The 23,876-nt window shown below is 52.2% G+C and overlaps 7 protein-coding genes across 7 annotated transcripts; 5 read left to right on the top strand and 2 right to left on the bottom strand.

Moving 5' to 3' along the window:
• Nucleotides 1-344: 344 nt before the first annotated feature.
• GT037_004450 (syntaxin 5) lies at nt 345-1,429 on the top strand (the record flags this gene model as incomplete). The annotated part of the gene is made up of 2 exons (XM_038929497.1): nt 345-1,347; nt 1,398-1,429. 2 exons carry the CDS (start codon nt 345-347, stop codon nt 1,427-1,429), a joined length of 1,035 nt encoding a protein of 344 aa, XP_038787769.1.
• Nucleotides 1,430-2,813: 1,384 nt separating this feature from the next.
• Nucleotides 2,814-4,626, top strand: GT037_004449 (uncharacterized protein; the record flags this gene model as incomplete). Its single annotated transcript, XM_038929496.1, has 3 exons — nt 2,814-3,367; nt 3,418-3,985; nt 4,039-4,626. The coding sequence occupies 3 exons, from the start codon at nt 2,814-2,816 to the stop codon at nt 4,624-4,626; spliced, it is 1,710 nt and encodes a 569-aa protein (XP_038787768.1).
• A 954-nt stretch (nt 4,627-5,580) lies between these two features.
• GT037_004448 (zinc finger protein 585a) lies at nt 5,581-7,385 on the bottom strand (the record flags this gene model as incomplete). Its single annotated transcript, XM_038929495.1, has 2 exons — nt 5,581-7,208; nt 7,262-7,385. The coding sequence occupies 2 exons, from the start codon at nt 7,383-7,385 to the stop codon at nt 5,581-5,583; spliced, it is 1,752 nt and encodes a 583-aa protein (XP_038787767.1).
• Nucleotides 7,386-7,596: 211 nt separating this feature from the next.
• Nucleotides 7,597-16,793, top strand: GT037_004447 (uncharacterized protein; the record flags this gene model as incomplete). The annotated part of the gene is made up of 13 exons (XM_038929494.1): nt 7,597-7,643; nt 7,733-8,017; nt 8,070-8,163; nt 8,536-8,836; nt 8,891-9,111; nt 9,164-9,355; nt 9,404-9,591; nt 10,390-13,052; nt 13,103-13,583; nt 13,632-13,669; nt 14,389-14,718; nt 14,770-14,951; nt 15,015-16,793. The coding sequence occupies 13 exons, from the start codon at nt 7,597-7,599 to the stop codon at nt 16,791-16,793; spliced, it is 6,801 nt and encodes a 2,266-aa protein (XP_038787766.1).
• A 1,139-nt stretch (nt 16,794-17,932) lies between these two features.
• GT037_004446 (uncharacterized protein) lies at nt 17,933-19,138 on the top strand (the record flags this gene model as incomplete). The annotated part of the gene is made up of 1 exon (XM_038929493.1): nt 17,933-19,138. One exon carries the CDS (start codon nt 17,933-17,935, stop codon nt 19,136-19,138), a length of 1,206 nt encoding a protein of 401 aa, XP_038787765.1.
• Nucleotides 19,139-20,264: 1,126 nt separating this feature from the next.
• GT037_004445 (uncharacterized protein) lies at nt 20,265-21,301 on the bottom strand (the record flags this gene model as incomplete). The annotated part of the gene is made up of 4 exons (XM_038929492.1): nt 20,265-20,370; nt 20,425-20,923; nt 20,972-21,111; nt 21,174-21,301. The coding sequence occupies 4 exons, from the start codon at nt 21,299-21,301 to the stop codon at nt 20,265-20,267; spliced, it is 873 nt and encodes a 290-aa protein (XP_038787764.1).
• A 556-nt stretch (nt 21,302-21,857) lies between these two features.
• On the top strand, nt 21,858-23,783 carry GT037_004444 (uncharacterized protein; the record flags this gene model as incomplete). The annotated part of the gene is made up of 1 exon (XM_038929491.1): nt 21,858-23,783. The coding sequence occupies one exon, from the start codon at nt 21,858-21,860 to the stop codon at nt 23,781-23,783; it is 1,926 nt and encodes a 641-aa protein (XP_038787763.1).
• Nucleotides 23,784-23,876: the final 93 nt, after the last annotated feature.

Below are 23,876 nucleotides of genomic sequence, written 5' to 3'. Positions count from 1 at the left end.
CCCCCCATCACGGACAACTCGATCCGCCAGCACGCACGTCTGCGTTCCCCGAAGTCCCGTCCAACGCTAGAGTGAAAACTAGTGACCGCAGTCATTTCCCCGACGCCACGCACTCGGGCAGACTTCCGCGCCGCATCAGAACACCCTTCGGCTTTGCCATTGCTGCCCTGATACTACGAAAGACGCGGCTTGAGCATTCCACCAACTGAGCGCACGTCCGTCTTCTACCCCGGTGCAACTTCTACTTTTCCAGCGCATCCGCATCCGCACAGCCTCGCTGTTCTGCCGACAGGTGGTGTGCGCCTCCCCTTTTCCGCTTACCCACAACACAACAAACCGTCGCCATGGCCGTGTCGATACAAGACCGCACCGACGAGTTCCGCTCTATCCTTGCGCAGGCTCAGCGACGGCAGGCACAATCCAAGACGGGCGCGCAACGGCAGTCGCTCCTCACACAGCAAGAGAAGGCACAGGCAAATGCCAACCCACGGCGTCAACGCTCCGAGTTTGCGCGCAATGCCGCAGACGTTGCCCGAGGTGTCGCAAGCACCATGCAGAAGCTCGAGCGCCTCTCACAGCTGGCCAAGCGCAAGACGCTCTTTGACGATCGGCCCGTCGAGTTTGACGAGCTCACTTTTGTCATCAAGCAAGATATGACCGCCCTGTCAGGCCAGGTACAGGCTCTCCAACAGATGAACTCCAAGCAACACCCCAAGTCGAAACCTGGTGTGGATCAAGAGGGAGAGCACAACAGCAATGTCGTGGGACTGCTAAAAGACAAACTACAAAACGTGGGAATGAACTTCAAGGATGTCCTCGAAGTGCGGACAAAGAACATGCAGGCATCGCGGTCGCGCACCGAACAATTTCTGTCAACAGCTGCCCAGCAGTCCCACAGCAGCCTCGAGCCAGGCAGGACCGATTCCCCGTTATACCAAACACCCCAGCGAGGCCGCTCTCCCGGAGGTTTTGGCCGCAATACTAGCGCAGTGCAGCAAGACCTGCTCTCGCTCGAGCCTTCCGGTTCGTCGGCTCTGACGCGAGGCGGCCCCCAATCGGATGCACAGATGCTGCTGATGGAAGAAGCTCAGCCCCAGAACGCATACATCCAAGAGAGAGGACGGGCAATCGAGTCGATAGAGTCTACCATTCAAGAGCTAGGAGGCATTTTCAGTCAGCTCGCACAGATGGTATCTGAACAAGGAGAGCAGATCCAGCGTATCGACGCCAACACGGAGGACGTTGTAGACAATGTCGAGGGTGCCCAACGCGAATTGATGAAGTACTGGAGCCGTGTGCAGGGTAACAGGTGGCTTGTTGCAAAGATGTTCGGTGTGCTAATGATTTGTACGTGTCTTCCATCTCCAATGTATGATCAGAAAGCTAACAAGGCGCAGTCTTTTTACTCTGGGTACTCATTTCCGGATAGATTTGCGCTTCAATGTTATGGCATGTTCCGGCGTTCAGGAAGACTAGACGCACCATCACCAGCTCGGTCTGGCATCGTCCTGGTAGAGAAGCTGTTGCATACAACGCTGCACTCTTTTTCACTTGTATCTATACTTTTTTATTGTTTGTTCCTTTTGTACCTACGCTCCCATGAACACAATTACGTCATGAGCAGGCCGGTTAAGTCACTATTAATGAAGCTTATTCCTCTTTCACGTGCGACACCTTGAGACTTTCTATCCCGAATGTGGGGGTCTATGTATCCAGTAGCCCGATCCATGTCTGTGCACTATCCGATCTTCACTTGCGGGCCTTGGCTGCATATGTACAACATGCGGGTCGGTACATGGTCGCTTAGAGTAGTAGCAGCACCATTGCGACGATGCTCGGAATGGACAGCCTTTACTCTTTTGTGAATTTGAATATGTCTTCAACAGAGTGCTGTGACGGGTGCACATCTGCTTTTTCTCGACGGGAGTACGCGCCAATGATCATCACCACCACATGCGTCATCGATCAAGACAACGGTGCGATCGACCATGAGATGAAACCAAACTGCGCGGTTATCCACATTTACAACTGCTCGCTGTGGAAAAGTCCTTGCGCCGTATCACTAACGTCGCAAAAAAGTACATATGACCGGTGACTCAAGGATACCCCCAGTGTCCGCCGCTAGTATGTACATCAGCGCGGCCAGTCTTGACGTCGGAACGGGTGGGAACTAAGCTGCAATGCCGAAGCTATACGTCAAGCACTTGGTAAACTACGGGGTGAGTACTCCGGCTACACCGCTACAAGTCGTAGGAAGACGGTTGACAGGCGCCGAACTATGCATGCCACCTCCAGGAGAGGCCGGAGGTGATAACAACGGTTGTTAGATCGTCGCTAGGTCGCCCCATTGGCGGTGCGAAAGCTGGGAAGTGCGACATGACGAAAAGAACGGCGCAACATCGGCCGGATAGCTGCGTTAGTTTGACGGGCGCAAACACATTAGCGGCCTTGAACAGATGTCATTTTGGATTCGGGCGAGTGGGATGGCATGCAAGCGACATGCTGAATGCAGCATCAGCAGATGATCCACCTGCTGCAGAGTGGGCGTGTGGGCGTCTTCTATCTCACTAGCGCCCTCTCCTTCCATCCGTATGTCAACCACGCTCTCACACCGACTTGCGACCTCGACACCTGATCCGCTCTGTCTCTGCTGCACCCCTCCGTTAGTCGCCCAAGATTGTGTGTGCCGGCCCTTGCGCCTCTGACGCCTCTGTCCTACGCAAAGAGACACAACCCTTTCGCCGCCGCCCGCATGTCTTAGTAGCGAACTCTTGACATCAACCAACAGGCAAGTGCATGCGCGCTCCGGCGCAATGCTCGACCGCATATGGGATGAAACCGCCGCCCTCGGCACGGCTCCCATATTCGACGATGCTGTCTATCTCTCCGAAGCCCTGGGCCTGCCTATAAATCAGAATGAAGACCATCTCGACGCTGAGTTGGCCCTGCTTGCTCGCGAATCCGGTATCCCGGATCCTTATCGCTTCCTACCCCCGCCCAAAACCATTTCTCGTGCAATCTCGACTATGACGTTGGATAGCGATCAGAGGAGTTCCCGCTCAATTCATTCCCAGGAAACACAGTCAACGAGCTTCACCTCGGCGCCTTCCCGGACATCAAGAGACCATCTATTCTCTAGCGACGGCTCAACCACGAAGAGAGTGCCCGCAACGCTTCCACAGCCCACATGTATTGTCGAGAACCCTAAAACCGTCGCTGAACGTCCTGAGTGTGACTTCAAGTCAAGGCAATCATCGACACTGTCCATCGTTCCTTCTGTCGTTTCTAGCTCGACATCGTCACGGCAAGCGCACTCGCGGAAGAAACGTAGCTCCGCCATCTTCTCCATGTTTCGAAGAGACTCGGGGTATGTCAGGGCCAGTGAATATTGTAACCCTCTTGCTAAAATCTTTCCAGTGGCACTTGCACTACGTCGGTCTCACACCACGGACACCACAGCAAGCCACGAGGCGCAAAGCTAGCATGCGGTCATACGTTGTCCGACTACGATATCCGCGCGCATACACAGGAGGCGTCAAAGAGAGGCTCACATGTTACGCCCGAATGCTGTGGAAGCGCAATACCGCGCTCAGTATTGGAGATCGTTCAGACGAAAGAAGAGACTAAGCTTGTTATGGATCATGCTGTCGACCTGTCCGACTCCGCTTTCCGTGACTCTGGCTATTGTGAGATCGCAATATCAACTGCCGACCCGCCACATCCAACCAAAAATCTTCCACGTTCAGAAAAGCCTTCTGCTTTGGCGCAAGTTCCAACCAGACGCAGCCGGCACGAGGCGATCAATATTGACTCAGCGTTGGCGAACGAGGCTTTCAAGAGCTTCAGGACACAACAAAAGGAGCAGTTTGAACGTGTTTCTTCTTTCGAGTGCAATCAGAGAAAAGCTTTGTCAACGTACCATCGGTGCTCCATGGTGCTTCTAGAGGCGCAATATAGGATCAAGAGAGAGGAGCGAGTTGAAAAGGTATGTATGAGACGAACTATCGTGATACATGTCAGATGACTAAACCTCTGCAGCACAACGAGGACCTCGAGCGGCTAGAAGAACGACAGCTCCTCGCTGAACATGACCTTCTGAAAGCACAATCCCAGGAAACACAAAACGTAGCAACAGCATTAAAGTATATCGAGGCTTACTGCTTGGGTACAAGAAACGATGAGGAGCGCGCGCATACGGTGTCAGAAGAAGATTTCAAGAAGCTAGATCGTCAAAGAATGATTCAACAGGATCTCCCAAGAAAGCACGCGAGTGCGATCAACGTTTTACGGGCAAAGCAAGAGTTGGACACAAAACGAAGGGCAGAAAAGCAGGAGGCAGAGCTGCAACAATTGCTTGTAGATCATGAAAATGAAAAAGTTGGGAAAGAGGCTGAATATCAGAAAGAGTTGGAGAGACTTGGCGCAGTCATCGAAGAGAGACGAAAGAGGCTGTTGCAGAGGTGGGATCTCAAATTTGAGATGTGGCGACGAGACTGGGAAGCGCAACACAACACGACTCTGACGGCGGAACTCGAACATGAGGACTGGCCGTCTCGCAAAGCGGATCATGCCATTTCCATACCCGAAACAAGTTCGCTTGCTCGATATGTCAAGGCTGCAGCTTGAGGCTGCGACATGTCTTCCCCTCAGGTTCTCGTACATATTCTTTCTCAGATTCCGCTTTTGATGTTACGAAAGTGGCTTCACTCTGGGCGTCGTCATCATTGTTGTTATCGTCTTACAGCGTGGCGTTACATCGGGCACGGGCGCCGACATGGAATCATCTTCCATTCTTTGCTGCATTGGCGGGTTTGTATCTTCGTGACTATATACCCCTTTGCGCACACGAACACGCGTTTTCTCCATTTTTTTCTCTCCGGATATAATATGCTAGATTCCGCGTGTAACAGACCAAAAATCTCGTTTGGTTGGATAGCTAGATATACAATGTTATGTTGTACTGAAACTCCGTCGACGACGGAGCTTGAGATCACTACACCACGTTCCGGGTCCCAGTTGCGTAGTGACCCAGACTTTTGGGTGCAGAGAAGGCTCACCCTGACAGTTGGGAACATCTTTTGGGTGGGGTGCAGGCGGCCCAAGCTCCAGACTGTCTGCATAAGCTGCTACGAGCGAGGTGGTGGTGTGGTAGTCTAGACGGACTAGTGTTAGCAAGCCAGTCGCTCGGAGCAGCTCTCCGCCCTTGCGGAGCATTTTCCCGCCCCTACGGCGATTAAATTGCGAACGAACGTCGTTCACTAGAATCGACGGCTTGGCATGAAGCTGACCGAAAGAGGAAATATGCGTTTATTATGCTATGGTGTGAGTATTGGTTCCCGCAGGCATGTGCGAAAGGTGGCCTTTTTTTCTGACATAACATTGTGAACTGCAAACAGAATTCATGGCGTCATTGCGAGGGTAGCAGAAGAGATTTGCAAGTAGTTGAAAACGTAAGATTGCTATATGGGTATCATGCTAGATCGTAACTCGTAGAAACATCACTATCCTTCAGATAGCCTTCCAAAATGCCCATTGACTTTTGATGCCGGTCGTGCAGCAGTCGCGGCCGACGATAAAACCTCAGCCCCGAGTGAGATCGCTGTTGTATTGCTCAACTGGAGCTAGCATATCCCATTGCAAGCCCTCTTGGGCATCCATAGCTGGTGGCAGATGATCCAAGCCCATTGCTACATCCATCTCATTATCGTCCTTTAGAAGTGAGAGCTGATCAAACTGCTGGTCAAAGAAGCCATGATGTGCATCCATGGCCTTAGGATCAGGGTAAGGTAGCATGGAGGTGTCACCTTCCATGAAATATTGGACCGGCGTCTCTGGCATGCTTGGCGTAACAGAGTCGAACATATTCATCGAATCATCGAAACCACCAATCCAGAACTGTCCTCCACTGATGGCGTCACGCTCTTGAATCATCTCCTCAATCTCATCCTCGGGGATGTTGTGTTCGGCGAGCAGATGACGTCGTAGATCACGGTCCATGTAGAAGCGATACTCACATGTCTTGACCAAACAAGGGATCTCTCGGCCTTGTTCATAGCCAACTCCCGTAAGCATGGTCAGCATCGAGGGCTCTGACTTCTTCTTTGACTTTGCAGCTTTTCGCAACTGTTTGCGGTTGCCGAGACCAAGGTGATGTGTCCGTACGTGCTGATCGAGAGATGATTTCGCTTTGAAGGAAGCGCCGCATGCATTCTCGCCATTCCAGGCTTTCAGATCTGCGTGTTTTGAATTGTGCAGAGCATCTGATGTACACGAGTATTTGAACTGTTTATCGTGGACGGTCTGGATGTGGACAGTGAGGTTGTGTTTCCGGTTGAAGACACTCTCACAGCCTAGTCTGGGACAAGCATACTGCGATTGTTCTTGTGGGTCGCCATGTGCTGTGTCGAAGTGCGTCTTTAGATTGGATGCAGTCTTGAACTTCTGGCCGCACTCTGTACACACAGGTGGATGGCACTCGGTCGTGTGCGCCTCTAACTCTTCTTTCGTAGCGAATGACGGAAGTTGCGCAGGAACTGTGATTGTTTCCCCAGGCTCGGTCTGCATTGTTTCGGGTTCCGTACCAGTCACGCATAGCATGCAGAAGTGACCCTGCTCTTGCTTGTGTACATGTGCCCTTTGCATATGCCGTTGCAACGCTCCCTCAGTCTGAAAGCCACTCGTGCATCTGTCGCCTGTCTCTTCATTCACACGAGGGCAGGTGTAGGGCTTGACTTCCAGGTGCTGACTCTTGATATGTGCCTCCAACGCCTTCGCCTTCCTGAAGGCTTCGTTGCACGGGGGAAAGTCGGTACAGTAGAACTTGGACTCGTGGACGTCTCGATGCCTCTGGAGCCTGCCATTGGAGGTGAAACTCTTGCCACACCCATTCCAATCGCATGTGAACGTTCGCTCGGTTGCCGGGTCACTATGAGCGTTCTTTAGGTGGCGCTGCAAGTGGTCTTTTCGTGGAAACGTCTTGTCGCAGCCGGGTTCGGTACAGACGAACGGTCGCTCCTTGTTGTGGCTTCGCATGTGCGTCTCGAGGCGACATGGTCGGTTGAAGCGTTGCGAGCAGGTTGGACACACATAGTTCCAAGCGCGACGAGCCTCGCTCTCAGCCCTTAACGTGCCATTGTCGGTGTAGTTGACCTTGTAGTCGGTTGAATCGTCTGAAGCATGATCCTGCTCGGTAGTCTTCTCCGCAGCACCTCCGGGAATGTTAGCTTTTGGTGACAACGTCATGGTGGCTGGGTTGTCGTACCTTTGCGAGACCTCTTCTGCAGCAAACTACCAACGTCCTCTGTGGATTTCCGTTTCGGAGCCATAGCGATGCCTACAACTTGCGTGTTGTTTATGACAAGCGGCTCATGTATGCGGAGAACCATGGACGATATTCAAGGTCCACTATATTTTTCGGACGCCAAGAGTTCTTGCGCTAACGCCAACGCCGACGCCGACCCCTGCGATTTCTGATCGCGAACTTTCTTTACCGTCGCATCGCATCAGGCATACACAGTGCACCCCATCTTTCACGCGTAATCTTCCACACAGCTTCACAAGACACACCCACGCGTAAACCCTACATCGACTGCAACAATGTCCGACTACGGCGGTGACGACTACGATGGCGGTGCCGGTGATGTGTATGTTAATTCCATCTCCATGCTTCCTTCACCAGGTGCACTACTTGGAGTATGGCAGAAGATGTTCCGACATAGTCTGACTTGAACAGCGACGAGCCTCTCATCGAGTTCGACGAGGAAGCCGAGCCTGATCTCATGGACGACGAAGACGACCAGCCCGGCGGTGGTGAAGACCCAGACAACGCCGACCCTAATGACGACAATGTAGTAGTATCAGGCGATGCCAACGCGGCTGCTGCAGCCAAAGAAGCATCCAAGAACACAGTCACGAGCGAAAAGGACAAGAAGGTTCCTAACGACAAGCGCACAACCACTCCATACATGACAAAGTACGAGAAGGCGCGTGTCTTGGGTACAAGGGCGCTTCAAATCAGGTAGGCTACAACTCGACAAAAGGAAGGCGCGTAAAAACTAACAACGTCGCAGTGGTAACGCTCCGGTGTTGATTGACGTGGAAGGAATGACCGATCCTCTGCAGATTGCTGCGAAAGAGCTGCAAGAGAAAAAGATCCCGCTCGTTGTACGGCGGTATCTGCCTGATGGATACTACGAGGACTGGACTTGTGAAGAGCTTCTGACATGAGATATTGAGTGTTTGGTTGCATCTGATAAGGAGTTTTGTTTGGCTAAATATGGGGCATATCGGCGAAAGGAGTCTCTAAGTGGTTGCGCAATTATATCCCGAATCTCACCCGATCTCCGTTAAGTCCAAGCCTTGTCCGTTGCATGTGCGGATCCGCGGATAACATTCCTGTAACAAGCCAAAAGTCTAGAGGAAGGTGGGGTAGCTTGACATAGCTATTTGTCCCCGCACTAATTCCAGGCACAACGTCACCCAATGCGCCTGCTCACAAAACTTCCAAGGGCCCCTCGACTTGTATCTGCATTTCAGCCTCCTACACGATTCTCCCGCTATTCCACACTGTCCAATATGTCTTTCGAAACCACAGGTACCATCGCCTCCTTTGGGGGCAAGCTTCTCAAGTTGAAGCACAAGTCCGAGAGCACAAACACAGACATGGAGCTTAACATGTTCCTACCTCCACAAGCACTCAAATCCGGAGCCAAGGTCCCCGTTCTGTTCTACCTTTCCGGACTCACATGTACCGGCAACAACTGCTCAGAGAAGGGCTTCTTCCAGCACGGCGCAGCTAAGCACGGCATTGCTGTCGTTTACCCCGACACATCACCAAGTGCGTCTTTTCTGTGAATTCAAGTTCCGAGTACCCGACTAACCCACTGCCTAGGAGGTCTTCAGATCGAAGGTGAAGATGAAGCATACGACTTTGGATCTGGCGCAGGCTTTTACGTCGATGCCACCAAGGACCCATGGTCGAAGGGCTACAAGATGTACTCTTACATCACCAAGGAGCTTCCTGAAGCATTGTTCTCATCCTTCAAAGAACTCGACTCGAGCAAAGTCAGCATCACAGGACACAGCATGGGTGGCCATGGCGCATTGACATTGGTCGGTCTACTGTAAACCTGTTCCGAAGGACCTCACTAACCATCAATGATAGTTCCTCAAGAACCCCGGCATGTACAAGTCCGTCTCTGCATTCGCCCCCATCTCCAACCCTATCAACTGCCCATGGGGCCAGAAGGCATTCAAGGGATACTTTGGCGAAGACCAGCAACAAAAGTGGAAAGAGCACGACGCGTCAGAGCTGGTAAAGCAATGGAAGGGTCCTCTGGAGGTGCTCATCGACGTGGTGCGTATACCAAAAGACAGTGCTAAAGTATGTTACTGACTGGGCCAGGGCACCGGAGACAACTTCTACAAGCAAGGCCAACTACTTCCAGAGAATTTCGTCAAGGCAGCTAAGGAATCTGGCAACGACAAGGGCATCCAACTACGTATGCAGCCCGACTACGACCACAGCTACTACTTCATGGCTACATTTGCCGATGACCACGTCGAGTGGGCGGCGAAGCATCTGAACGCGTAGTAAGTCGGCTTGACGACTGATATCACTGCAGACTGCTCACTACGACAGAAGCGGTTCGGGTATCAGAGAGAAACTATAGAACATAATAGAATCCAATTCGTACACATGTTGCAAATTGTTGCTGCCATATTGGTGATCACATGTCCTGCTGATGCCTACTCTCTCAGGCACCAAAATCCTGTGTATCAATTATGGGAAGATCGACGTGATGGGCTATGGAAGCTGTCGACATAGAGTAGTGATGAAGAACACATTTCATTTGCATAGTTGATTCTTAGTACGACGCAACGTACGTAAATGCTGCGAATCTCGCACTGTCTTATCGACAGGTCTACAATGTCGGTGAAATACTCACCGAGTAGGCTGCTATTCCAAAATCAAAATCTCGTGCGCACGTGTCACTCAATCAAATTGGGCGTGCGGACATCCCACCATGGACTCTTGGCGCTGCCACTTCAGTCACTGCACAGCTGTTTTTGCTTCCCACGCCTCGACAAAGACGCAGAACCACTTTTGCTTTTTTCTGCCGCCAATCTGGTTGTGTAGAGCACAGAACCTAAAGCTCTGACCGTAGTTTCTTTCACGCATAAACCCTTGCACACGCCGTACGTCAGCCCCTCGTGCCCCGCCTCTGCCTTCACCGCTGTAACGCTTCCACGATGCAGTCTCCCGCGCTTTGCTCCATGATTCGGTAGCACACGAATCTAGTTTCTGTTCCACTCCATCACGTCCGATGTACTCTTCATAGCTTCAACCACATCGACGACGCAAGCTGTGACTCAACGCTGCTTGCTCAGCTCTGAAAACGCGACAAAATGGAGAGCCAGGTACGCATGGCTGTTTCCTCTCTTCGATCACGTACTCACGATATTCAAGGTCGAAAATGCCATACAAATCGCGGCAAACCCGACGTCGAGCCAGGAACTACGCGGCCAAGCTATCGAATACCTGAACCAGCTCCGCGCAGAAGGCTCCGCATGGCAAGCCGCCCTCACACTCTTCGCGCGCGACCCTCGCCCGACCGACTTCGTCCGCCATACTTCACTCGAACTCGTAAACAATGCCATCCAAGAACATCGTCTGGATGAGCAGAGTCTTGCATACATCAAGGATACCCTGATGGGTTACATCCACGCATCCTACGTACCAGGCAGTGGAGCTGCAGACACAAGCCACATTCAGAACAAGCTCATGCAGACAGTCACTTATCTTTTTGTAGCACTATACCCTTCTTCATGGCAGTCCTTCTTCGACGACTTCCGGTCCTTGGCTGGCGACCAGTCCACCATCGGGAACGTCAACACAGCGACGACTTTGCTGTACTTGCGTATGCTTGGTCAGGTTCACGATGAGATTGCCGATCAGCTAGTCGCCCGACCAGATGACGAGAAGAAGCGCAACACAGAATTGAAGGACCTCATTCGACAGCGAGACGCGCAGAAGATCTCATTATCCTGGCAAGAAATACTCGCAAAGTGGAGGGAGACAGACTTGAATCTCGTGGAGATGTGCCTGAGGACCATCGGGCGCTGGGTCAGCTGGACGGACATCAACTTGATTGTCAACCAAGCCATGATCACAACCTTCTTGGAAATGGCGGGTCAGCAAGGAATCGGCGATCCCGAGAGCGCTGCTGGAAAGGTGCGCGATGCTGCAATCGATACTTTTTCGGAAATTGTGGGCAAGAAGATGAGTCCAGCGGACAAGATCGAACTGATCACTTTCCTGAACCTCTCCGAAGTCGTTGGTCAGCTCATCAGTAGTCCAGCTTTGGCCGACTTCAACAGCTCGAATTACGACAACGATCTTGCCGAGACCGTCGCTAAGCTCGTAAACAATATCGTATTCGATATTGTAAAGATCTTGGAAAACGAAGCTGTCGAAGAGCACATCCGGCAACGCGCAGACGATCTCATTCGCATTTTCACTCCCTACCTTTTGCGATTCTTCGCCGATCAATACGACGAAGTCTGTTCGACTGTCATTCCATCTCTCACGGATCTTCTTACGTTCCTTCGCAAATTGCAAAAGAAATCTGGTTCCATACCTCCACAGTACGCCGCAGTACTGCCACCCGTCCTGGATGCGATCATCGCGAAGATGAAATACGACGAAACAGCTTCGTGGGGTGAGGAAGGTGAGCAAACAGACGAGGCAGAGTTTCTCGATCTCCGGAGACGCCTCCACGTTTTGCAACAGACAGTGACCGCCATTGACGAACCCTATTACATCGAGACCCTCAGCCGCTTGGTCAACGGAACGTTCGGACGCTTATCTCAGGGAGATCAGTCGCTTAACTGGCGCGATCTCGAACTGGCCCTGTACGAAATGTACTTGTTCGGAGAATTGGCTGTGAGGAACCAAGGGTTGTACGCGAAACGCGAGCCATCATCTGCTGCAGCTCAGCAGCTTGTGACCATGATGAACAGCATGGTTGAATCTGGTCTAGCAAATTACCCACACCCTGCCGTTCAGCTACAGTATATGGAGATTTGCGTTCGTTACTACCAGTTCTTCGAACAGAATCCTAACCTCATTCCCAAGGTCCTCGAAAATTTTGTCAACCTTACCCACAGCCAACATGTCAAGGTCCGCTCGCGATCTTGGTATCTCTTCCAACGTTTAGTCAAGCATTTACGGGCTCAGCTAGGCAACGTGTCCTATGACATCATTCAGGCGGTTGGAGACTTGCTTACAATCAAGGCTGAACTTCCTGATACTTCAGAAGACGAGATGTCGTCTGACGAGGAAGACCAGTCGGCAGATGCACTTTTCAACTCGCAGTTATACCTGTTTGAGGCCGTGGGCTGCATCGCCTCGTCCAACACTGTTTCAGTAGAGAACAAGAAGCTCTACGCACAGACTATCATGAGTCCTCTGTTCAACGATATGCAGCAGACTCTTCCTCAGGCGAGGAACGGCGATGAAAGGGCTATACTCCAGATCCACCACATTATCATGGCCATAGGGACGCTAGCTCGAGGTTACTCTGATTGGGTGCCATCAAACAACAACAGCGCCGTACCACAGAGCGAGGTGGCCGAAGAGTTTGTGAAAGCATCTGAGGCTATTCTTGTGGCTGTTGAATCCCTCAACTCCTCTGGGTCTATTCGCCACGCTGCGCGTTTTGCTTTCTCACGTATGATCGCTGTCCTTGGCTCGCGTCTACTACAACAGCTGCCATCTTGGATTGAAGGACTTTTGTCACTCAGTTCCTCTATGGATGAGATCAGCACGTTCCTCAAGGTCCTAGGTCAGGTCATCTTCACTTTCAAATCAGAGATCGCTGGTATCTTGGATACCGTTATGAGCCCAGTATTGCAACGCATTTTCACAGCATTGGCGGTCGTTCCTTCAGGCACAGATGACGAGATCCAGCTAGCTGAGCTTCGTCGAGAGTACCTAAACTTTATTGTTGTGGTTCTCAACCAGGGTCTCGGTTCTGTGTTTGTTAGCAATGGTGAGCCCAATTAATCGAGCAGATATAGTAACACTGCTAATATTGTGTAGCGAACCAAACGACTTTCGAGCCTATCATCTCATCCATCGAGACATTCGCTCGCGATACACACGACTACCCTACCGCACGCCTCGCTATCTTTGTGCTTATTCGTATGGTCTCAGTGTGGGGTGGGCCTGACAAGGTTGGGCCCGGCGCGAACGCTACACCCACATCTCCCGACACCGCTCAAGCACCATTGCCAGGTTTCGACAACTACGTCGTAGAAAAGTTCTCCCCGTTAGCATGGTCGATACCCGCATCGCCAGGGTTCAACTCTAAAGATGCGCAGGCTAAGCAGGTACTGTTCGAGACTGCCAACCTGCAACATGAGATCATCAAGAAGGTCGGCGAGTCTTATGTAGATCGCCTCAAGAGCGATCTCGGTGGCATGGGAGTGGGCGATGATGGTGCGGACCAGTACCTGCGCACTCTTGCCGGCTCATTTGAAGGACCGAAAAAAGAGAAGGAATGGCGTAACTTCTACGTCCAGTTCGTGGATCGCATGCTTGCAAGCCGAGGGTAGGTTGTGATTTCTAGTTGGGACCTGAGGAACAGTGTGGAGATGGGATTCATCAGTGGGTTTGGCGTAACATTTGTCCATCATGTAGGCGGCATCATTCTGCATCGTAGCGGGCGCCAAAAGGATTGGCATTGAGTTTGATTTCCGTGATAACCCCCAGCAGTTAGCTCGCATTTCGTAGTGGAGCTTTGTTACAAAATAAATTTTTGATCATTGTATATGTTCAGTGTTTGCGGTCTTTGACTATGTTAGTATGTTACAATGTCTGGCGTATATTGTAGTGAGGCACCCCTCAAGAGACGCGAGTGTACGCGACAAGGTCGCGCCTGCACTTCGGCCCCTACGCTTCCATCCTGACCTACGCCAACATTGCAGCATCATCATTGAGGTCGGCATCTTTTTAATGGCGCCTCGTCCCGTCCCGAGACTCCCATCGTTCCCTCAAGCAGCATAGCATGAACCCCGATATGCAGCGTGATTTATGGCGGTTTCCCAGTTTAGAGTTGCTAGGGACCCGCCCAAGCGCTTCGAGTTTCACCCCCACCAACCGATTCGCCAGGAATGCACCCCTCGGGAAGCGCGCTCCTAATGAAGGGGAAAATGTGGAAAGTGTGCTTAGCGCCCATGTTGAGGATTCGCTATGCGACTACGCCGCAATGGATGGGTACATGCAAAGGCAAAAGAGGCGTCGTTCGCTGCGTGCGAACTATCAGCCTCAGCTTACCGGTACCTTACATCTCAGCGTCTTCGCTCGACGTTAGTACGGCTCTTTAGCATCGTACGCGTCACGGAGCGCCTCCGAGTCAACATCGGCAATTGCAATCATGAATGCCAACAAAGTTTCGCGATGGAGCCCTTTTCGTCGGCACAAATTGAGTGGACAGACAGTGGAAGTGGAAGAGAGGGATGATGCGCCTGCGAATGCAAGTACCACACCCGTGACCGGGGCGAATACGAAATCGAAATCGAAGACTTGGGAGACGACGGTAGAGAGAGTTGAAAGCTGGCCTGAGGAGGCTCGGCCACTGAAGAAACACACATGGCTTTCGTATCTATATGGCATCGGAGATCTCATACTGGTACTGCTACCAGTATACTTCATTTGTAGGTGGTCGATACACTACGGTCGCGCTAAACATAGCTGATAGCATGCAGTACTTGGGGTTGCAGTCATTGCGCTTAATGGAAAGCCCACTAAGGGATCTGACTTCGGTAAGAAAGTTGAGTTTGCCATGGATCTAGGTCCAACCATGTTTCCCATCGCCTTTGCGGCTATAAGCGGACGAAGCATGAAGATGGTTGCACGTTTCCTAGCGGAAAGAGGGACCAAGATCAGCGTACGTCGCGGGTACCCCATACTATTGTGCCCCTCAAAGACACCCGACTGACTTATGCTTTAGACTCTGGAGCTACTTATGGCTAGTCAGTCCGTTTGGGGAACTGTCGAAAGTCAACTCACCATGCAGCGACTGACGCTTGTTGGCATTAATCTTCTTTTCCTGTGGGCTCTATCACCACTCGGAGGTCAAGCCTCCCTTCGACTCATGACAAGACAAGACCTAAACAGTTTCAATAACACAAAGCTTCGCTACATGACTACTGGCCCTGGCGGAAGTATGTGGGGCTTGTCGTCCACTTACGTTGGCAGTGGGAAATTCGCGGACGCAGGGGCACTCTATACTGCAGCCTTGTTGGCACCTTTGGACACCAAAACCGGCCCAAGGGACCCGTGGGGCAATGTCAAAATTCCGAATCTAGAGTTGCTCAATAGCACAGGCCCGGATGCGGAAGGCTGGGTTACAGTTGGGAACATTCAGCAGCCAGAGATATACTCTGCACTTGTTGGACTATCAGTGGTTGGACTTCCGCATGCAGGCAAGTCAAACTTCACTATCGAGTCGACCTATCTCACAGTGGACTGTGGTCGCTTCAACCAAACACCATACCCAGGTACCGATAACGACACCAACCGAGCTCAAACGGACTTTGCTAAACTCGATGAGCTTGTTCCTGGTAAAGTGTGGCCCAACAAGTCAATGAACAACCCTTTCGAGCCAACCGAGGGCCAGCGTACGTCGTTCTTTATCGATACAAACCTTGGGTCGACCTGGGATACAGAAGACCCTACGTATGAGCCACTCCTAGGACGTCTGGACGCTTACATCGGTAATTATAACCAGACCCGTCTCGACATGAAACTAGCACAAGAAACGAGGGAGCTGATCTACACTTCCATCTATGCAACCAGTTCGGATTCGTCGGAGTTTGGCTTGAACATTGCGCATTGCAAGTTGGCTCAGAAACATGTTGAGGCAATGATCGAATGCATCGGAGAGCAATGTGCAGCGAAAAAAATCAGAAATTCACTTTCAGATTTACGTCCCTCGATGTTCACGCCTTTCGAACACGGTGTGATCATGGATGGATTTGCACGGCAGTTTCCACTTGCAGTGGCCTTCACCATTGGATCAAGTCCGAGTGAGCGATACCTTGCGAATAGTTCGGCTTTCCCATTTGTACAGCAAGCTGGTCATCAGGCACAGGACGTTGCGTACACTAACCTCTCACTGGTCGAACCGGAGGTCTTTTCTCGGCGCCTGAGCTCGGCGATAAACACTTATTTCCAACTCACCATTCAGCCAACGGGTTATTTTGGTAGCTTGTCGAAGAACCTATCATTATACGGACCGGATACACTACCTGTTACTGATGTCAACAAGTACTTGCCGAGCAACTTTTCCGCTACGAACAACTCCTTCTACGACTGGTGGCCCACATTTGATGCAGTCGTACAGAGCAGCGAATCTCCATTCATTGGGGCAACAACTACAGCAACGACAACGACTACGCAAGAGATATTTGTTGGTAACATTGCATGGCTTTCACTTCTCATGGTCTCCTCGACGACAATTTTCGCCATAGGAGTTGCAGCATTAATGCTGAAGCGACGCACACTTGGGCCTGAGCTGTTTGGTTATGTTACAAGCATGACTTACGAAAACCCATGGATGAAGATTCCCAATGGGGGAACCGGGTTGGACGCTCCAGAACGCGCCCGACTCCTGCGAGATGTTCAGGTGCATGTCGCTGACGTCCGCGGTAACGATGATGTTGGCCATATCGCCTTTGCCGCCGGTGTTCCCCTGCGAAGACTAGAGAAAGGACGCCTCTATTATTGAGCCAGCTCTAGCTTGATGCTGCATAAGTCCGTGCAACCCTGCGCCATACCTTGCTCCACATGGTATTGAGGCGCAGCTATTCAAGCTGTTTTTTGAACAAGCATTACAGATCCCTAGCAGTGACAAGAAGATTGAGATACCTTGGATCATCGCAGTTTGCCGAACAACAAATATCCTCCAAAGTGTTGGCTTCACATCCATATCCTTATAGGTTGAAGAGACGGTAGTCGAAACAGTGGGATTATTACTCCCAATCGGCAGAGGCGACATTCCACGTCCCCACCGTCATAGCTGGCGTAGATCGTGATCGGCGAGCTGGCGCATTTCGACAGCCAGTCCTGCACGTTGAACGGATGAAGGTGTGATAGACCCTGCGCGGCTCCAGGGAAGAATTCAAGCTTCGTTCTTAGGCGCAGTGGAACAAGTAGCGGACGCCTTCAGCTTTTGGCGTCGAGAGGCCGTAAGCGGCTCACCAATGGGCCTGACAATGCAGGGGTTGTCGGCTCGGAGGTGCGACGCAGCATAAAACACACAGGGGTCCGGATCTTTTGCCGATGTGCTAAGCGACTCAGCCCCGACCAATGGTCATCCAGATGCAACATCGAAACGAAACCTCCCTCCTGAGGCCCTACACCGATACATGGAGATCCTCGAGTCCACGTATTCGTCGCCTTCCCGCTTGGGCGTTGACGCATAACGTACCTGCGTCGGCTGTGCGCCGTTGTGGAATTCCCTTGGCTGAGAGCCTCAGCATACCCGGACCGCCCGTTTCATCCCGTAGACGCTCGCCGCTGTGGACCACCAAGATCTCCCATGTACCATGTCTTGCGTTTACACTGTCGCCCTCCAGACTGCTCGTTTGATTAGAGGATCGTTCGAGGATACGCATTGTGGAGGGTCTGGTGGCGGTAGACAATGGACATTGTACCCACCATGCAGATCGTGACACAAGTATAAGAGATCACAGCTGCTTCACAGCAGAATTCTTCATCACAACACACGCTCTCTCAGCAGCTTCTACATTCTTTGCATCCCAGCATTTCTTACAAGACTAGCAGGGCTAGATCACTTACATTCCCTTCACATTTTTCAGCATCTCACTGTCGTTGTACGATATCATCATTACCGCTATCAACACCATGTCTTTCCGAACAATCTTCACAGCAGCGACTGCTCTAGTGGCCACCGCCAACGCCCACGTTCTTATGAAAGCGCCTGTACCTTACAGCGTTGACAAGCTTGATAACAGCCCAATCACCAAGGCTCAGTATCCCTGCAAGTCCCAGAATGGATTCACTGTCTCTACGATGAACCAGATGAAGGTTGGCGAGAAAAACACGCTTGAACTTTCCGGTAGTGCGGTTCACGGTGGAGGAAGCTGCCAGCTTTCGGTAACCCTAGACACCGAGCCTACAGCAGACTCTGTTTTCAAGGTCATTAAGTCGATGGAGGGAGGTTGCCCCGGCGTTGATTCCCAGGCAAACTCATACGACTTCGAGCTTCCTGACAGCATTCCCAACGGCAAGGCCACTTTCGCTTGGACTTGGATGTCAAAGCTATCAGGTCAGCCGGAACTCTACATGAACTGCGCGCCTATTGAGGTTACTGGAGGCTCCGACGACAAGACGGCTTTCGAGAAGCTTCCCAACATGCTTGTCATCAACCTTGACGACTCCTGCGAATCAGTGCCAAACTTCGCCGTTCAGTTCCCTGACCCAGGCAGTGTTGTACAGAAGGGTGCCACCAACGATTTGAAGCCACCCGTTGGTGCCGCCTGCGGTTCGTCTTCTGGTACTCCTGCAGACCCATCTTCCCCAGCTGGTGGTCAGCCGCCCGCTTCTCCTTCCGCTCCAAACGATGGCCAGTATTCTGCTGCTCCCACCTCCACAGCTGGAGGCGCGCCGTCTGCTGCTCCAACATCCGTTGCTGGTGGCGAGCCATCTCCTCTCCCATCCAATGGTGGCGGTGTCTTCGCTCCCGGAGCCTCCAGTGCTGCATCTGGCGCTCCCTCAGCTGTGCCCACTGTTCCAGGCACTTCCACCACGCTCATCACAGTCACTGCCTCGCCAACCGCTCCATCGCCAGTCGCACCCACTGTCCCTGCTGGAACCGGCTCCCCTGCCACACCTTCCACACCTTCAGCTGGTGGTAGCTCAGGCGCTTGCACCGAGAACGGCTCAGTAGTCTGCAACGGCACCGACCAGTTCGGTCTCTGCAACAACGGCGAAGTCGTCTGGCAAGCAGTCGCTGCCGGCACACAATGCACCAACGGCAGTATCACCAAGCGTGGCTACCACGGCCGTATCGCTCGCCCACGCCGGTCCAACCGCCGCCACGGTCACTAGAAGCACAAACAACCCGTTCTATGCATCGCTCACGACGACACATGTTGAAACATGAACTACATTCACACACTCGCTCTCTACACATTTTTCACCCTTGGGCATGAGGTCTGCGACCAGCTTTTTTGTTGTACATACCCAGACTTTCTCTTTGCATATTTGGCGTCTGGATTTTGAGATTTTGCTATAACGAACATTAAGGGGATTGGGTATTGGCAGGGTCTTAGGATGCCTGTCAATAGTCAACATCACCCTCGGCTTAGATGCCTATAGAAATGAAACACGATTTCTGATACAAAGGCTTTTTCTCTGTGGTGCTTTGTGATTGTGCGATTTGTCATCTCCTGCATCCTGTGAAACAGTACGGTACCTTGTCGAATGGTGATAAAGTCGTACATGTAATTATGAGTGGTGTTGGTAAGTTGGTGGTGGTGATGATCAACTTGATGTTTCATACTACGTGAAACAAATCCCTATCAACTATCTACCTATATTCATCTGCTATCAGCCAATTAAACCACCTAATCCAGCAAACCTACCTTTACATCCCATGTTGCCATCTATCGACTTCAACTCGACTCAATCCATTCGTCCCGTCCTCACCCCTCACCATCCGATCTAGGCTGCCAACTCCGGAGTCTGAAACCCCACCTGCCTGACCATCCAGGGTAACTCAAACCCCGCTCCGCCACACTGGGGGCACAAGCATGATCCCTCGACGCGACAAAAGTTGGTGGGTACATTCGGCTTCCGGAAATAGAGCTCGCACTTGCTCAGCCACTGTATCGGACTAGCGCCAGGTACCAGACATTTCGATATTTATGCGGTGGAGTCGGCGGGGTGTGTGGCGGAGTATGTACAGAACATGGCATGGGAGGGGTCTAGATTGTAAGTGAGAGAGCGATTATGCGAAGTAGAGCTTCTCCTAATTTTGTTGAACATGCGCCAGCCGGAAATGGGTATCTATTCATGTGAAGCTTCACACGCGCTTTTGTGCTCCTACGTAGCCCGCTATTTTGTCTGGGTATCAAACAATGCTGCCGCGAGCTTTGCCATGTATATTTCTTTGTCGTGCTCCCAGCGGAAAGCCTTCAAATAGTCTTTCTCGTCGTCATTCTGATTGCATGATTCATCGATACTTCGTGGCAGTTCCTGTGACTGGAGTTGGGTCGGTGGGACTGGCTAGTTCAATGGGCTCGTGTGGTGTCGCGGGCAGTTCAGCAGCGGCGACGTCTCTGATTGTGTTGTTAGCCCTGATGCTAGATGGCCTGATCAAGTCTCATTCTTACCCTGGCACTTCCGTCTGACGATTGTAGGCATATTTTTCCTGAGGCGGAAAGAATCCCTCGTTGCTCAGCTCCATAGGACTTTCAGTTCCATCGTTGGCGGGCTTGTATCCCTTCTTGCGACGCCAAAGGAAAAAGCCAGCAACGAGAGCCGCAAGTAGGCCTACACCAAGTCCGACTCCCAGTCCTACCCCCAGGGCGACGTTGCTCGTTGATCCTCCTGGGTTTGGGGCTGTTGTAGCGGATGCTAAAGTAGTTGGGACTGCAAGCACTGAAGTTGCGCTGGCAGATGAGCTTGGCGCGGTGGAAGTAGCTGATGGTGTCGATGTATGGGTCTGAGTAAAAGACTCAAGAATAATGGTAACGGTGTAGACGTCGGCTGGTAATTGACCGAAGGAGAAGACTTGGAAGGGGTTCTCGCATTCACAGTCGTCACCGCAGCAATACGAATCAGTGTCAGTCGCATTGCAGCTATAGACTGGCGCTCCGTTGTCCTCGATATCTGTCTGATGATTAGCACGTTTCGATGTATGGGTAACAATTTGTTTACCAAGGCATTGTCGAACACAGTTTCCGCTCTTCCATGCTTTATCTGTACATGTCCCTCGATGGTATCGCGCTTTAACAGGATCGTGAGGATCAGATACACAGAGTCCGTTGGAGAGGCAGGCCTGGTTGTCGTAACAGCACCTGTAGGTTGGTGTATTAAGTCAGTGCATGTCTCACACAAGCTCTACACAGACAATACTGACGATGATACTATCGCGTTCGGATTGCAGGCTGTGTCGGAATCTACCACATTGCCATTAGGGAAATAGCAGGTCGCTAGAACAGTCGAGGACACGCCAAAGAAGATGGCAATGTTGGTCGCGACACGCATGATGTATGAGGGCACGAACAGCAGTCGGAGCCAGGAACAAGTGTGGAGTGTGGCACAGAACAGCATGTTCCCGCGGCAGCGGTGACAGGTGCCTTATAGTGGGCTTGACCAGCCACAAGAAAAAGAGCCAAACCGGATTGCTGATGGCATGATTCCACGGCTATATTGCGGACGGATTCTAGGTTTGTAATTTGCTGTTCAGGCATCCCGTTCCGCAATGTCGATCATTGGGGGCGGTGTCTGGTGGCATACATGGCGAACTCGACATGGTGTTTTAGCTTTTGGCTGTTGAGTCTTGCTCTGATCAATTTCACTCGTGGCATTACTATGAAGGAGATATGAATAGATGATCTTGTCGTAGACATAGCACAATGGCGTTGAGTTGGAGATGATGATGATGGTCGCGGAGACTGAGAGGTAAGCATTCGCGAACCAACCGTGCAGCGCTAGCGTGCCGCCGTGTCGGAAGTCGCGTCCGACAATTCTACTGTAGGGCGCAACTCACCACTGCGTCTTGAAGATGACGTGACGGAAACTGCTCGTCCCCGCCCACGACATGTCTGAGCCACGGCGGTCGACAAGGGCCCGCGCCCGCGAAGAAGCTGCCCCAGCTGCTCCCGAGACGCCCAACGAAAAGCCGGCAAGAGGCGCCAAATCGTCATTGAAACGCAAGCGGACCAGCCTCGCCGTCAAAGATTCAGCGCCCTCGACGCCCACGACGGACGGCGCGCCCTTGCCCCCCAAACAAACACTACCCCTCCGCATAGTCGACGGCGCACCTCTTCCCACGCTTCCAGAACCACAGCCTCTGGATCTTCCCTCGAGCGAATGGCAGACGATCCAGCAGAGCGGCGTGCTGGAGACATCCTTCGAGCGGTCCAAGGCAGTATGGCTGTCCGGCGCAAACTTCCGCACCTTCCACGCCCACTTCAATCAGCCCAAGAAGCTGGCCGACCGCACCGATGAAGACAAGGCCAAGACGGCGCGACAGAAGGAGCTGCTCAAGAACTTCCCTCAGGTCGGTGCTGACCGAGTGAGCGTGAAGCTTGTCATCGAGCCGCATACGTTGCCCATCAGACTCTATGGCCCGCGTGAGGTGGGCAAGCCAGTGCACAAGAAGGCTCCGACAGCATCACCATATGCCCCATGGCCGAATCACAACCACAACCAGCCCAATCAACACACCAAATACCAGCCTGGCCAGCCCATACAGCAGAAGCCCCAGCCACGCCCGCCGCAACCTCCCAAACCCGTGCAAGCAGCCCCTCCGCCTCAAGCACCCGCCGCCCCCGCCCCCGATCCCGTTATACACATGCTTGCCGCCAGAGCAGGCACGGATCCCGAGCTGAAGGCTGTCATGAAGATTGTTGCAGCTGGATCCGCAAGCAAGGAGCAGCTCGAGTTCTTCCAGACACACATCAATGAGTTGACGGCCATTCTAGCCAGGCAGAAGGAGGACAAGGCGCCGAAACCAATACAGCCACCTCCAACCCCAAAAGCCCCTCCACCACCGCCCCCAGCACCTAAGCAGATAGCTCCTCCGCCCCCGCCGCGACCGGTTCAGCCTGCCCAACAGCCTATTCAGCCCAGCGCTCCCAAGCCATATAGCCCAGTTCCACCACAAGGCCAACTTCAGCAACCTCCGCTTGTACAGCAACCATATCCACCCTACCAAAACTACAGCAAACCGCCGCAGTACCACCCACCACCGCCGCAGCTATCTACCTACAATCCACCTCCCAGGACAACATACCGCCCGCTAGTTTTCAGTTTTGTGCATGGCAATGAGGACAAGTTTTATTTTCCGTCGTATAGCTTTATGGAGTGGCTTCCCAATGGCACAGGTGCAAAGCTTTCTTTCTTGATTACCAAGATGAAGCCGAAGCAAGAGCCAGAACCTGTTGTCAAGCCTCCATCCACACCCGCTCCAAAGCCAACCCCGACGCCGACCCCCACGCCTGGCAACGTGCCTAACGCGACACCTAACACGCCGCAACCGAATGCCATGGCACCAACGCCCAACCCTACAAATCCTATCTTTGCGCCCATACAACCCGCGACAACAGCTCCGTCAACGCCCTTCGTGCCACCTAAACCTCCTCAACGGATTGAAGACTTCGACGAGATGAACGAAATAGACAACATTGAATTCTACCAGCCCGTCACTGTCTTGCTGCTCATCGAGCACGATGATGGCGACGAAATAGCAAGTGCTTTACCGCGCTCAATACGGCCACCGCATGTTGTAGAGAAGTACATGAATGAGGTGTTTGATAGATGTAAAAGAGCGGATGAAACGTACCTGGCCTTCAGATTGCCAAGGGACGCCGATGAAGGGCCAGAGAAGAGAGTCAGGAGCGGAGAAGTGACGCCTGCGCTTGCGACGCCGACCCAAGATGTTGTCATGGGAGGTATGGGGGCGTCCGCTAGCAGTTTGGCGGAGAAGAAGAAGGCTGGGCGACCTAGGAAGAGTCTTGCCTGAGATGGTGTTAGATCCCTAATTATAGTTCGGGGGCTTTGAAGTAGTCCTCCCTCATGTACAAGTACAAATGATACCCAATCTTTAGCTTTAAAC

Source organism: Alternaria burnsii (genome assembly GCF_013036055.1).
Source record: "Alternaria burnsii strain CBS107.38 chromosome Unknown 698, whole genome shotgun sequence".
NCBI lineage: Eukaryota > Fungi > Ascomycota > Dothideomycetes > Pleosporales > Pleosporaceae > Alternaria > Alternaria burnsii.
The sequence above is the reverse complement of the archived record's forward strand: the minus strand, read 5'-3'. Positions and strand labels throughout refer to the sequence as shown.